The following is a 14107-nucleotide window of genomic DNA, read 5'->3' on the forward strand; positions in this document are numbered from 1 at the left end:
TTTAATCTCTGATCTCATAGGACTCCTTAGACCTTGCTCAAGGTGTTTAGATTCTTTGTCCCAGTTCTAATTTAGAAACAGAATAATCGAATTTGCATCCCATTGAAATGTATAAATATTTTCAAGGTGTTAATTAGCTCCAGTTTTGTGTCATTTTTTCCATCCTTGATGATTGTCTTTGGTGATTCTAAAAAAGCACTACTATTACTGTAGATTCTAGGCATTTTCAGAATTAAGCGTCTAGGTTTTGACTGTTTCAAAACCTGACAGGTCTTTGGCCTGTAAGGCATTTGTGGTGCTGGGGGTAGGGGGCGCTGGCGAGCAGAGCTTGCCAAGCACCTAGAGCCCTGTGTGCCCTGTGACCACCATGCTGTGCTCTGTTCATCTATACTGTCTCTGCACTTTGGAATTCAATTGAGGTCCACAATATTAAGTACTTACTGTGTACTAAAAAAAAAAAAAATTTTTTTTTTTACTGTGTACTAGAAAGTGGTGGCTTAGTAGTAGAATTCTAGACCCAGATTCAATTCCCAGCTGTTAGACCTCACGTGTAGCCACCACCCATCTGTCAGTGGAGGCTTCTATGTTGCTATGATGCTGAACACCTTTTAGCAGAGCTTCCAGACTAAGACTAGGAAGAAAGGACTGGTGATCTACTTCCAGAAATCAGCCAGTGAAAACCCTATGGATCACAGTGGTCTGATCAACAACCAATTATTGGGATGGTGCAGGACTGATGCATTTCATTTTGTTGTGAATGGGGTCACCATGAGTTGGGGGCCAACTTGACAGCAGGTAACATAATGTACTAGACATTAGTCTAAAAAGGTGCTTCTAAACCAAAACAACCAAATCTACTGCCCTCAAGACCATTCTGACTCATAGCTACCCTATAAGACAAAGTAGAACTGCCCTATGGGGTTTCCATGGCTATAATCTTTATGGAAGCAGGCTACCACATCTTTTTCCCTTGGAGTGGCTGGTCAGTTCAAACTGCTGGCTTCTCAGTTAGCAGCTGAGCACTTTAACCACTGTACCACCAGGGATCCATCTTCTAGGTGCTTAGGATAGGATGTATCAGTAAACAAAATTAAATTCTAACCATGTGAAGATTGTGTTCTAGTGATGGTGGCAGATGGTAAGCAATAAGTATAATGTGCAAGTTCTATAGCATGTTAGAAGGTGACAAAAGCAAAAAACAAAACTCGTTGCCATTGAGTTGATTCCAACTCATGGCAACTCCTCGGTCACAGAGTAGAACTGCTCCGTAATGTTTTCTTGGCTGTAATCTTTATGGACTTTATGGAAGCAGATCACCAGGCCTTCCTTCCATAGTGCTGCCAGGTAGGTTCAAACCACCCATGTTTAGGTTAGTAGTCGAGTGGAAAGTGTACCACCCAGGGATCTTAAAAGGCAACATGACTATAATGGTTAAAACTGTGTATCAGCTTGGCTGGGCCATGAATCTCAGTGGTTTAGCAATTACATAATGAATTAATTTGACAGTTATGTAATGATGCAGTCGTCTTCCCTTTTGTGATATAATGTAATCACCTCCATGATGTGATCTGATGTGACTACCCAATCATTTGTAAGGGAAGTTTCCTGGGGGCGTGGCCTGCATCCGGTATATATGGACATTCTGGCAAAGCTCTCTGGCTTTTGCTTGCTCTGGATCCTACAACCAGCTCATCATCATCTGACCTCCAGTTCTTGGGACTTTGAGCCAGCAGCCTGCCATCTTACCTGCCAATCTTGGGTTTGTCAGCCCCTGGAGCTGCATGAGTCAGGAGAAGCCTCCAGCTTGACGCCTGACCTACAGACTTGGGACTTGCCAGCCTCTACAACTGCTTGAGCCATTTCCTTGAGATAAATCTCTTTTTCTTTCACTCGTTTTGCTTCTCCGAAGAACCCAGTCTAAGACAATTGCTATGGAACAAAGCAAAGGTAGAGTTGGGGTGGGAGCAGACAGGTTGCAGGATTAGATAGGTTAGTTAGGGCAAGCCTCATAGAGAAGAGATTTGAGTAAAGACTTGAAGGCCGTGAAGGAATTAACAATGGAGGCTATCTGGCATAAGAGCTTTCTGGGAGCAAAATCCTGTGAGGACAGCATGCCTGGGAGGTTTGAGGGACAGCTACAAGGTCAGTGTGGCTGGAGTGGGATGAGGGAGGAGGAGAGCCCCAGGAGAGGCCGGTAGTGAGATAATGGGGTAACATGTTTGGGTGGGGAAGAAAGGCCCCCAGAGAAAGCTGACTGCTGGTGGAGTTTAGAAATCTTAGGAAGTTATAAATCTTAGCTAGAAAATTGTCTTATAAATTGCTTTGGCTGTGTATTTACTCATCAGGGGTGCACAGCACTCACTTATTTGAAGTTACAGTTGACAATTTTATAGGGTAATCGAACACCCTATGGAGCTGGACCATCAAGGGTGGGTAGTGAAAAACCCTCTTAGTCCATGCCATCAGGGACCCTAGTTGGTCTGTTAGTTAAAAATGTCACTGAAAGCAGGAATCACAAAAAGGACACACGCATGCCTTAAACACTTCATTTTGATTTAAAGCATAGATGTACATCTATTTGCCGTTTTAGTAGAGCGAGAGACCTTTTCTTTGAGTAGAGATCTGTTTATTTGAGTTCACCTTTATTGCAATAAATCATACCCGTAATATATCCTCCTGGTGTTCATCAAAATTTCCTGAAGAATCACCCAAGTTCTCATTTTAAAAAACAAAACCAAGAAAAATCAGACTTCCTGAATCAGAATTTCCAGGGGGAAAAGCTTAGTTATCCACACCGAGTCAGAATTTCCAAGGGGAGAGGCCCAGTTTCTTGTACACCTAGCAAGTGACCTGGTTGCCTCTTATCATCAGACAGTCTTAGAGAACACTGGATTGCAACTTCTGGTTTTGATGTTTCCCTGTTGTTGTTTTTTTGTTTTGTTTGTTTTTGCCAAGTTGTTCTGTTTGTTTTATAAGCAAGAACTTATAAACAGAAAGCTGTGACACAATCTTCCCCCTCATCTTTTACAGTCCTCTACACCTAATTTGAGCCCTGGTAGCGTAGTGGCTAAGAGCTTGACTGCAAACCAAAAGGTCGGCAGTTTGAATCCACCAGCTGCTCTTTGGAAACCCTATGGGGCAGTTCTGCTCCGTCCTGTAGGGTCGCCATGAGTCAGAATTGACTCCACCGCAATGGATTTTTTTGGGGGGGAGGGGGAGTGGTTACATCCAATTTAACAGAATTTTTTTGTAGTGCCTCACTATGTCTTTCCAAAGCATTTAACTGGTTTTCCTAGAAATGAATCTCTTTTAACAGTTACATTTTTGCAGTTGACATAATTTGTAATTAACTTATATAACTGAATTAGCCAATAAAAGTGACATGAACGGGCTAGGAATAAACACAGTGGTCTGGGGTGGGGTACAGTGCACAGGTGTGCTGAACAGGGGCTTCAAACATTTTTGTTCCTGTACCCCTCTGCGAATTTTTAAAGGTGACACCTGATTTTGACTGGTGTAGAGTAAATGACCGAAGTCAGTTGCCGTGGAGTCGCTTCTAACTCACGGTGACCCGATGTGTGTCAGAGCAGACCTACCTGTATTCCACGGGGTTTCCAACGGCTGATGTTTGGGAAGTAGACCGCCAGGCGCTTCTTCTGAGGCATCGCTGCGTGTACTCAGAACTCCCACCTTTTGGTTAGTAGCTGAGTTCCTTAACCGTTTGCATCACCCAGGGACTCTGTATAGTAAAATACTGATATTTTAAAGTAAAGCTGCCGGATCATGGTTTCTTAAATGTGTCCGGCCAAATCTAAATATCCTAACTGTCTGATACCCATCCAAGCCCTTCTTTCACAATTGCAACTTTCACATATTTCCTTTTTCTCTACCAGCTTGTATTTCCATTCACTTCCACCTCAAAAAATGTATACTAACGTATTTTATGTTTGAATATCTTGTATTGATCACCCTGTCAGTCTTCTGCCAGCAAGATTTCATTGGAATTCATATAGAATGTTTTTCAATTTCCTTAAAAAATTTGTTAATTGAATTATTATTAGAGAAATTTGTAGTACATGGTTGTTCCAAACAACAAATAAGTGACACATTTTGACTGACAAGTTATAAAAGTAAAATTTCCGTGGAGATGCATCTCCTAATAGATGAGTGGCCCATTCGTTTTTTTAAATTAGGTCGCGTGTCCGTATCGTTAGCAGGAGACGGCCAGATCGGCCTATGGTCACCAGGAGCAAACCTGTAGTCCAGACTCACAGCAATGAGGGAGACCGCCGGTGGCTGGAGGGACCCAGGGGAGTGTCACCAAACAAAGGAAAAGACAGAGCTATTATAGGATTGAGGGAAGAGTGGTGCTTAGATGAAACTTAAAGCCATTTTGATAGGCTCAAAGCCTAGCAGGGCTGTATGTAAAGGAATCACCCTCAGGTCTGGATGGCAAAGTAGACCCAGGGCCTGGTTTCCTTGGCAACCACAGAGTTCAGCTAGATGAGGAATGTTGTTTCCAGAAAATTCTATGTGAAGCTCTACCTGGCTTGGAAATTGAGGCTGAGTCCCTGTGTCAAAGTGACTTAGCTCCTCCAAGCATAAGTGAGATAGTTCATTCTCTACTGATGGAATTTCAAACAGTAAAGTTGCTGATAATTTGTAATGTTAGAGAACAAAATTCCTCAGTGAGTCAAAAACGAGTAGTTAACTCAAGGCAGGGGTTGTTAGGAGGCTTTGCAGCTTGCCCCCAGGGGGAAAAAACATTGTTTCCTGTTAACTTTGCAGCTAGCTTTATCTGTGTCTTTTGTTCCAGCAGGATGAGTGGCAGGGCCGATTTTGACTGGCCAAACTAATTTTTACTTTCCAATGTCAATTTTAATTCTTATTTTTTTTGCTTTTTATACATGTAAGTACCGAGACACCTGGGCCACATAAACCCAGGGCATAAAATGAATTTTGTTATAGCATTGCCACTCAGATATTAACCTCCTTCCACATTATATGCCAGAATATACATGGTGATTTTGTACAGCCTTTAGTGACCTCTTCACTGAAAACTCTATTAGACCCTCTTTCAATCTCTTTGGAAGCCAGAACTGAAACCAGCTGACTTGCATGATGTGTTGGCCTGTCTTTAGAAATCATTTGTTTCCTCAGATCGACATCAATATTTTAAATGTCCCTTTATTTGGCACCCGTTGGCTTTCATACTCTGGGATAAGGCTGTAGTATATGGGTAGGGAGGGGAAGGGTGTGGCTTGCTTTTGTAAAGTGGGAGAAGGGCGGGTGAGGAAAGGGGCATGAAGGTCCTTTCCTTGGGAAAGGAAATCTGGCAGCTGAGAATCTGGGAACTCTATAAAAGCTGTCCATGCCTGGCTATAACTCTTGGAAAGTCCACAAGGGACCAGAACCTCTGTGCTGGTGAGTTTTCTAGGGCCAGCGTTCAGCCTGCCGCAAGTGGCAGGAGGATTGGAGGTGCCATTTGGTCAAGGATGGCTATTCCATGGCACTTGCTGGAGAGAACCTTTACTCCATTGGAGGGTTAAGGCGTTCACGCTTTGCATTGAATAATTCATGTGAATGACGAATTCCACTGAGGAAATGCATTCTCCACTTTTTATTGTGCTCACTTGCTTTTCTTAATAATGCACTAGAACGTCCTGTTTTTGTTTCTTATTCGTATATATATTTTTTTTCTTTCTCCTCTGTCCTAAGTGTTTTTCCCAAACAAAGCAGGAAGCATTGAGTTGTCTTCTTTCTTCTCCCTCTTTTCTCTTCTTTCTACTTTCTGACTGCTGGTCAGAGACTAGTCATTGACTCCAACGGACAATTTGAGAAGCTTGTTCTCAGTTAAAATCCTTATGTTCTCTAAATCATGAACTGACAGAAACTTTGCTGTTTGAAATCCTAACAGTAAAGAATGAAATATCCCACTCACGCTTGTAGGATCTGAGCCCCTTTGACAGAGAAGCAGACTTGATTTCCAACCCAGGTACAGAGCTTCAGATACGGGGTTCTGAATGCAGCATTCCATAGCTGTCTTAACCCTGGAGTTGCCAATCCTTATGGCCAGCCAAAATCCAGCTTATATATGAGCTGTTTTGTTCTCTTGTTCTCAGCACATGCGAATGGTGTCTTAATGTAGCATACATATATTTTTTAAACTTTAAATTTTGATGTTACAAACTTAATGATGAGTTTGGCTATACAGTCATAAAATACACCTTACAATCATGTCTTCCCCTAGCGCATAATATGAAAGTCCTGTTTATAGCACATAAACTCTAAGCAATTGCTTCCCTGAATTCTCTTGGCCACATAGTGAGCCCACAGCGAAGTGTCCGTATCTTACCTTGTCAGAAACTAGATGAAAGAAGTGGGCACAGAAATTCTTAATACCGTATTTGCGGGGATTTGTTTTAATCTAGGTGTAACTAAGAAATGTATGACTTGCTGAAGTAGTATGTTCATTTTGCTAACCCATAGCTCGTAACTCTTCTGGATTTGGTCCTTGTATTTCAGGTTTCATTTCCAGGGACCTTGTGGCACAACTCTTCCTGAAGCCCTGGCCCGTCATGAAACAGCAACTGTCTCTTAATTGTCCTGGGGAAGGAAGAAATAATAGTCCATCTGGGCCACGATGCGAGAGAAACAATCTTGTGGGTGATGAACAGAATATCGGAAGATCCCAAAATATCCTCTGATCCCTGAGCTGGAATGTAACTTGTTGATCAGTGGTTAGAGGCTGAGAAGTAACAAGAGTAAAAGTGTTTAGAAGGAGGAGTCAGAGAACTGTAAAGTTACTCCGTATTATTTGGTTTGAACTGAAACATAAGATACCTCTGAAGTGTTTGGTTGGTTATTGGGATGGGAAAAAGCATCTAATTAGATTTTTTTTAAAAGTTATTTAATCTTGATTATATTGTTGCTGTTTGGGATGTTTGTTATTTGGGCAAAGATGGGAGAGGAGGTAAATACTTGTATTCTTTCATCTGAATTTTGCACAAGTTTTGGTGGAAGATAAAAATCACTCTGTGCACTTGGTAATTTATTGTATAAAGACATTAGCCCAAGAGATGTCTTTGTCAGAGTCTTCTTTTCTGTTTCCCTTGTTTGGCTGCCTTACCTCAAAGAACATGGAATAGTTTACAAGAACTTAGGCAAGGAAGGAAGAGAAAATAAACAAGGTAGAAAATCAGGATGAGAAAAAGATTTTAAATATATGGACCCCAAGGGTAAACACAGCTGCCTAAAATTTAGTTGTGGGCTTCTTAACAGCCTGGGAGGGAAGGGGTGATGGGTTGACCATGTCTCAGTATCATCAAAGCAGAAACATACAGTCTCTGCAGCGTCTGCCAGGCTTTCCCAGGCACTGAATTCTGAAGGGAGTTTTCCCATTAGACTTTACAAAATATTGCTCTTACTACCTCAGAGTTCAATTTCTGAAGAATTCAGCTCTCTTCTCGAACCTCACCATGTCATACAGTACCTAGGGCCCTTGGAATGCCATCGGACAAGCATCAGAGGCCTGGTGGGAAGAACTGACCTTAGCCAATAATGTATGAAGGTCGTACATAAGGTCCCTGGTAGCCTTGGATGAAGTGGGCCCCTTGAGTGATTATGCACCTCGGCCACTGTAAAAATGTTGTGGGGGCAATGCCTGACTTCCTCTAACTTCACAAGGGGGAAGGAGAATCAAGATCAACAGCCCAAGGCTGATGCCTCTGAAGCAGAGGTCAGACATACCACCCCTCTCTACCATCTTTACCAATTCTGACACCAACCGTCCCTCCCACAGCACTCTTTACTTCTCTGCTGGGTTCAGTAATTTGTTGCAATGGCCACAGAGAACTCACAGACCAAACTGATGATTATGGGATTTATTAGGGAAGTAACAGGTTACAATTCAGGAATGCTCAGTTCAGTTCTTCAATCAGGACAGCTTCTTCCCAGCCATGCCCACAGGCACGGCCTTCTCTGGCCCTTGGCCTCTGCCCCTGCTTGGGCCAGTGTTACAAAGCTTGGTCAGTAAGCCTTGGGCCAAAGGCACTCAGCTCCAACTCCCTGGTTTGGCAAACCTAGCTCCACCAAGTGCCTGGAGGCACCCTACTCTGCCTCCTGCCTGAAGGCACCCAGCTTTTTCACAACATGAGCTGGGAAGCCCACTGTGCTGTTTCCTGCTAGTCTCTCCTGCAGTTTCTCAGCTGCTGCTTCTTGCCATCTTCAGAGTTACAGCTCCTTCTGTCTCTTGGTCTCCTGGTTTCAGGATATTCTCAGCGCAGGAACCCTGGGTCCAAAGGACACGCTCTGCTCTCAGTTCTTCTTCCTTGACAGTGGTGAGAGCCTCTTCTGCTCTGCAGCTGTCTCTCTTTTAAGCCTAGCGGGGGGATGGCAAAATGGACCAATCCGCTTGGTGGACCACAATCACCTTTTTTGCACAGCCCCACCCAGTCACTTGGGTGGGAGTTACAAGACCATGGCTAGACGGGCCATATTAAGTAATGCATTGCACCACAGCCACATCACCTCAGTTCCTTGCAAAATTGCTGTTAATGTTTTGCTTGGCATTTGCACAAATAGGTGACACGAAACTTTCGTTTAAAACTTTGTACTACGTTTGCAAGTCATAATTTTTAATAAACCTCAGAGGTCCTTTCTATGGAGAAGTGAGATGTTCTTAACCTAGGAGTTGGGAGGACCGGGCAGGCACCCTTAGGGCTCGATTCACGCTTTACACTGTAATCCTGGGTGAAACAGGGATACACACAGAGGAGACTTGTAATGCATGTAATAGTTTTTGTAATATGTATAAAACAGTTTTTGTACATAAAATACCATCTTGCACTTTTAATTAGTTTGTCCTTGACCTTGTTAAAATTAACTTACACACTTCCCCAGAGATAGCAAGAATGCGTCAACACAGTGTCTCAGGAAATCTGATTTTATTTTTCGTATCTAAAAAGGCCCAGAGGTTTCAGAACTGTTATTTGCAACTTCTCTCATACTGGGCCTTTTCTTGTGGTGGTGTATATAATTTTTCCATGTTTTGGTTTTGTTATGTTTTAAAATTAGGAGTTGCTTCTAAATTAGAGAAAACGATAGCAGAATTAAAAATAGCAAATGTGTGAAATGGAATTATTCAATTTAACATTTATTGGATATCTACCATTTGATTAGACATTAGAAATAAAATGATGAGTAAGACAAGGAACTTGCCCTCGAGGAGCTCACAGAATGGTTGGAATAACCGTCCTATGCACAGTTCTTACACAATGCAGAAACTACAGTAACGGAAATCTGTGCCCGGCTCAGAGGACAGCACAGTTAGAGACAGGCAGAGTGGGGGTGGGGTAGATGTTAAGGTGCCCGATAGGCTTTAGGAGGAGGAGGTCAGCCTGGATGGGAGTGTTTTGAAGTATAAATAGGAGTTCCACATGGGGGAGTGCCTATCAGTAGAGGGGGCGGGGTGTACAAATGCGTAAGAAGTGGGAGATCTTGTCATTTGGCATTGTATATAAGACAAGATGAACAGAAAGATTATAAAAGGCCGCGTAAAGGAGCAAAATATGCCAGGAAAATACACACACACACACACACACACACACACACACACACACACGAAGAGAACAGCACCTGGGTTCCAGCCAGCGAGGAACGTTGAAGTCCTGTCTTTTTTTCCACAGCATCTGCGATGGGTCAGACACTGATGGCGGTCTCAGCGGTACAGCCGACAAGGTCCAGACGAGGTCCCGACTCCCACGGAGCTTACACTCTCAGAGGAAGCCCGGCAATCAGCAGACTGACTAGGGCTGTGGCCGCGAGGAACACGCCAGCGGGAGGGACAGGGAGCGGCTGAAGGGCTCCTTCACGCTGGCGGTCGGGAAGCCTGAGAATCGGCCGGCCCAGGTGCCAAGCACAGGCCGTGTCCCACTTGTTTATCGCCGGTGACAGCAAGGCTTAACCAAACAGCGTCCTCTGAGACCCTGTTTCTTCGGGGAGGCAGAGTGAAGAGAGCCGAATCGACAAATACTGGATTGGATCGACCAAGCTGATCCTGCCGCTAAAAAAAGGCGGCGGCACGGCGACCCGAGGCGCGGTGACTGGGTTTCTGGGCACCACAGGCCGTGACTGCGACAGCCCGTCTCGAGGAGCGCGGGGACCAACCCTGCTCTCAGCATCCTAGCCGAGGGCGGCACGACGGATCTCGCCCGCCTTGAGGCAAAACCCACCCCCGCGGCTGTCGCAGTCGGAGACTTCCAGTTGGGCCGAGGGCGCCCCAGAGCGTTCCGCCGCCGGAAGTTCCCCCCGAAGAAGGAGCGGCGCGGGGGAGGGGCCACGCCCGCCCCCCCCCCGCTCTACGCATGCGCCGTCGCCCTTCCGTGGCAGCCCCACATCAGCGCAGCTCAGAGGGGCCTCCGATCCTGCAGGGGGCGATGAAATCCCGTGTCATTTGATCGTTCAAACCCTAGCGGCTTGAGAGCTGCTTCCAGGTCAGAGGTCAGACGGTCCGGCGCTGCGTGGGACATGGTGCAGCTCCGACCACGGGCGTCTTGCACTCCGGCTTCCGCGGAGGCGATGGTAGATGAGGGGCAGCCGGCTTCGGAGGAGGCGGCGGAGCACGGTCTGCTGCTGGGACAGCCCAGCAGCGGCGCGGCTGCCGAGCCGCTGGAGGAAGACGAGGAAGGGGACGACGAGTTTGACGACGAGGCCCCGGAGGAGCTGACTTTCGCCAGTGCCCAGGCGGAAGCGAAAGAAGAGGAGCGGCGAGTGCGAGAGACTGCGCGCAGGTTCGGAGCCCGCCGCCTGGCCCACCCGGTCCCGCTTGTCCCTCCCCGAGCTGACTTGTCCTTCTCTCTCCCAGGGATAAAATTCTCCTGAAGGAGAAGAGGAAACGACGCGAGGAGCTGTTCATCGAACAGAAGGTTAGTTAGCGGGTAGGGAGGCCACCACGGCCCGAGGTAGAATTCCCACGTTTGATGCCATTTGGATTAGTAGGATGTCGGGGTGGAGACAAGTCGCTAATGTGCGTTCTGACAACGGTGGAAAGAAAGATGCTTGTACCCATTGCTGTCCATCCATTGAACATGTAGTGGGAAGCGTTGTTTGTTAAGGGTGCGCTGCCCAGCACTGACACTCATGGGACCCTATCATTTACTCTCGCTAAGGTGTAATTATATATCTGAAACTAGGTTGCTGTGGGAACTAAATGAGGTTCCTTGTAAATTATGGGCTATACAAATATCAGTTGTCTTTTTTGCGGGGGGCATACTCCCCACAGAAAGGTTGTCAATGGCAGGACTCCTGATAGATATGACGTGAGGGTTGGAATGTGGTGGGCCCCTGCCCAGTTTTCACCACGTTTTCCAAAGGATTCAGGATAGGTTCTGATCTTTCAGATATCTTCAGGGGACCAATCTTCTAACACCTTAGTGATACTTGGGTTTGTATTCAGCTTAATTGATTTATTTGCCGAGATGTTGGGCCGTTCTTAAAATCGTAATTTCAAAAGCAACTCCTGACATACTGTCGTGTACATCACTTTTATTGATTTTTAAATGTTTTTATCCAAGAAAAGAAAACTTCTTCCAGATGCTATTCTAGAGAAGTTAACTACAGCTTCCCAAACTAAGTAAGTAATGGGTCTTACTGTAATACTTGTTTACGTACACGCAGCTTTGAAATAGTGGAATTACACACTGGTACATTTATTTGCGGCCAGGTAACTGAAGAAACTGTAGAGCCTGAATTAGTGAAGTGTTTGAATTTGGTGGGAAACGTAAAGGAAAATGCCTTTTTGTTCATTCCCATGTGGAAGTCCACCTTCTGAGTTCCTGATCCCCAGTGTATTCATTTAGTAAATTTTGTCACTGTGCTAGGGGCAGGGTACATGGTGGTGAATACAACTGTTTTGAAATGTATCATTTACTGGGGCAACAGATATTTATCCACAGGTTCCTTGAACTCAACCAACCAAAGCTGTTGCTGTCAAGTGGATTCAGACTCATGGTGACCTTATAGGACAGGTTAGAACTGTCCCATAGGATTTCTACTCTTAACCACTGTGCCAGCAGGGCTCCCCTTGAACTCAACTTGCCCTAAATTTGCTTTCCTGCCACCAGCCTGCCCATCCTCGCTCCCCGTTTCATTTAGCAGCTTTGCCATCACTGAACATTTAAAGTCAGAAACGTTAGTAATTCTCTTTTTTGCCCATCTCATGAAATGATCCAAACCCTACTAAATGAGACTTCTAAATGCTTGGGATTTTCTTCTATCTTAGTGCTCTCAGTTCAGAATTTTGACCCCTAAACACTTTAGTTCAGGGGTTTTCAGATTTTCAGTAGAGCTCTTTTGTGTAGCTTTTCTACCTTGCAAGGGTTTTTCTATAGGCATCTCTTTGTCTTAACCAGTTTACATTTGTGTCTCATGAAACTGTAGACTTCTTGAAGGTGGTCCTTGTCTTCTGTGTCTAAACCATTGAATGAATCCTTTCTGACTTCCCCGAATAAAATGAAGCAGACCTATTAACCTTTCACTTACCTTAAAAACCGTGTTAGGTAACCTGTTGACTTTCACTGCATTAACCACAGCAATCCATTAATCACCATTCTTCAGAAGCCTGCAAATGTGCTTCCAAATTGTAAATTCTGAGCAAATACTCCCAGGGTAGCATATGCTTGTTTGTTGATTGGGAGTTGGCAGGGAGGGGGGGCGATGCCTCAGGGAGTGACTTTTGCTAAGATCCTAAGTAAAACTGAGGACAGCAGTAATGAAGGGGGAGGCAACAACCAGGTGAAAGAGTTTAACATAGTAATCTTTGCTGTCTGCCATTCTAACCAGCATGTTTTTTTGTTCTTAGCATAAAGAAATCACCAGGAAAGTTGAAAGAAGGTATGAACTACTCTAATTTCATAAAAGCATCAAGTGCATTTCTAGATATTTTCAGTCATATCTAAAGGAGAGCATGGGCATCTGCCTGGCCAAAGTCAACTCGAAATGGTTCTGTTATTTCTGACAAATGAAAGTCACGGCCAAGTTGGTGTGTAGTAGATATTTAAAAGTGAATTCCAATAAATATTCATAATTTACTTTCTGATAATGCTAATTAGAAAATGTAACTTAAATTTTTAGTTAATTTGCAAAAGAAAAATGAAGACCATGAAAAAGGAAATGACTCCAAGAAAGCTAAAGTGCAAAAAGTACAGTCTGTCAGGTAATAAGAGTTGTCTTTTGTTCTTGTAGCCCTCTAATTTAGTTTCATTCATTATCTGTGCATATACAAAATTAATATTTAGATGTTTATTGCTATTTATGAAACAGCTAACACAAATACTTTGAGAATACCCATGTATCAACCTCAATTCATTTTGGTCTTTTGTACTACCAGCCAGAACAAAAGCTACGTGGCTCTAAGGCTCAAAGACCAAGATCTGAGAGATTCAAGGCAACAAGCAGCCAAAGCCTTCATTCAGAATTCTTTATATGGTCCAGGAACCAACAGAACTACTGGTAATTTCCTTGTGTACTACTTTCTCGCTTTTTACTGCAGCTAAGACAAAGAAGTGATAAATAATGATCTTTTGTAGTAAATAAGTTCCTGTCTCTCGCCAACAAGAGGTTGCCGGTGAAAAAGGCTGCAGCCCAGTTCTTGAGTAATACATGGGGTAAGATCCAGCTTTATTTTCATGGCTCTGGTAGTTTTAAATATTTGAATAATGTTCTTTTTAAAAAGGAGGTAGTTAAATGTTCAGGTAATTAGGAAGTATCAATTTTTTCCTTATAATGGTTTCTGTACTCATATTTAAAGTTGCTTCTGAAAAACGGATCATTGTAGCATGTATGTAAATCCAATGTACAATCTAACTTAATAGACCTAATTTTAGCACTTAACATTAAGTAAACTAGGCAATTTTTACAACACATTTTGAATTCTGTGTTTTCTGGGACTTCTGTATATCTAATATTCTTATTGTACACCACTTTCTATTTTAGGAGTCCAGAAAAAACAAAATGCCAAGAGGTTTAAAAGACGGTGGATGTTCAGAAAGATGAAAGCATCTGGGAGGATAAATCGAAGCTAAATAAAGAATTTCAGTACTTTTTTTTA

General features: G+C 43.9%; 2 protein-coding genes across 6 annotated transcripts in view; both read left to right on the forward strand.

The window, feature by feature from the left end:
- The window catches only part of SIRT5 (sirtuin 5), a 50483-nt gene extending 43823 nt beyond the window's left edge, over nucleotides 1-6660 (forward strand). For all 5 annotated transcript variants that reach the window (XM_064280839.1, XM_064280818.1, XM_064280832.1 and 2 more), the window contains one exon: nucleotides 6526-6660. In XM_064280839.1, coding sequence (XP_064136909.1) covers nucleotides 6526-6601 — 76 coding nt within the window. In that variant the 3' untranslated portion in view covers nucleotides 6602-6660. The remainder of the gene's footprint in view (nucleotides 1-6525) is intronic.
- A 3758-nt stretch (nucleotides 6661-10418) lies between these two features.
- On the forward strand, nucleotides 10419-14101 carry NOL7 (nucleolar protein 7). The gene is made up of 8 exons (XM_003416461.4): nucleotides 10419-10790; nucleotides 10865-10925; nucleotides 11574-11632; nucleotides 12860-12891; nucleotides 13132-13213; nucleotides 13388-13509; nucleotides 13587-13664; nucleotides 13993-14101. Exons 1-8 carry the CDS (start codon nucleotides 10528-10530, stop codon nucleotides 14079-14081), a joined length of 786 nt encoding a protein of 261 aa, XP_003416509.1. The 5' UTR covers nucleotides 10419-10527; the 3' UTR covers nucleotides 14082-14101.
- The last annotated feature ends 6 nt before the right edge of the window (nucleotides 14102-14107 follow it).

The sequence above is a fragment of the Loxodonta africana genome, chromosome 1 (genome assembly GCF_030014295.1).
Source record: "Loxodonta africana isolate mLoxAfr1 chromosome 1, mLoxAfr1.hap2, whole genome shotgun sequence".
Taxonomy (NCBI): Eukaryota; Metazoa; Chordata; class Mammalia; order Proboscidea; family Elephantidae; genus Loxodonta; species Loxodonta africana.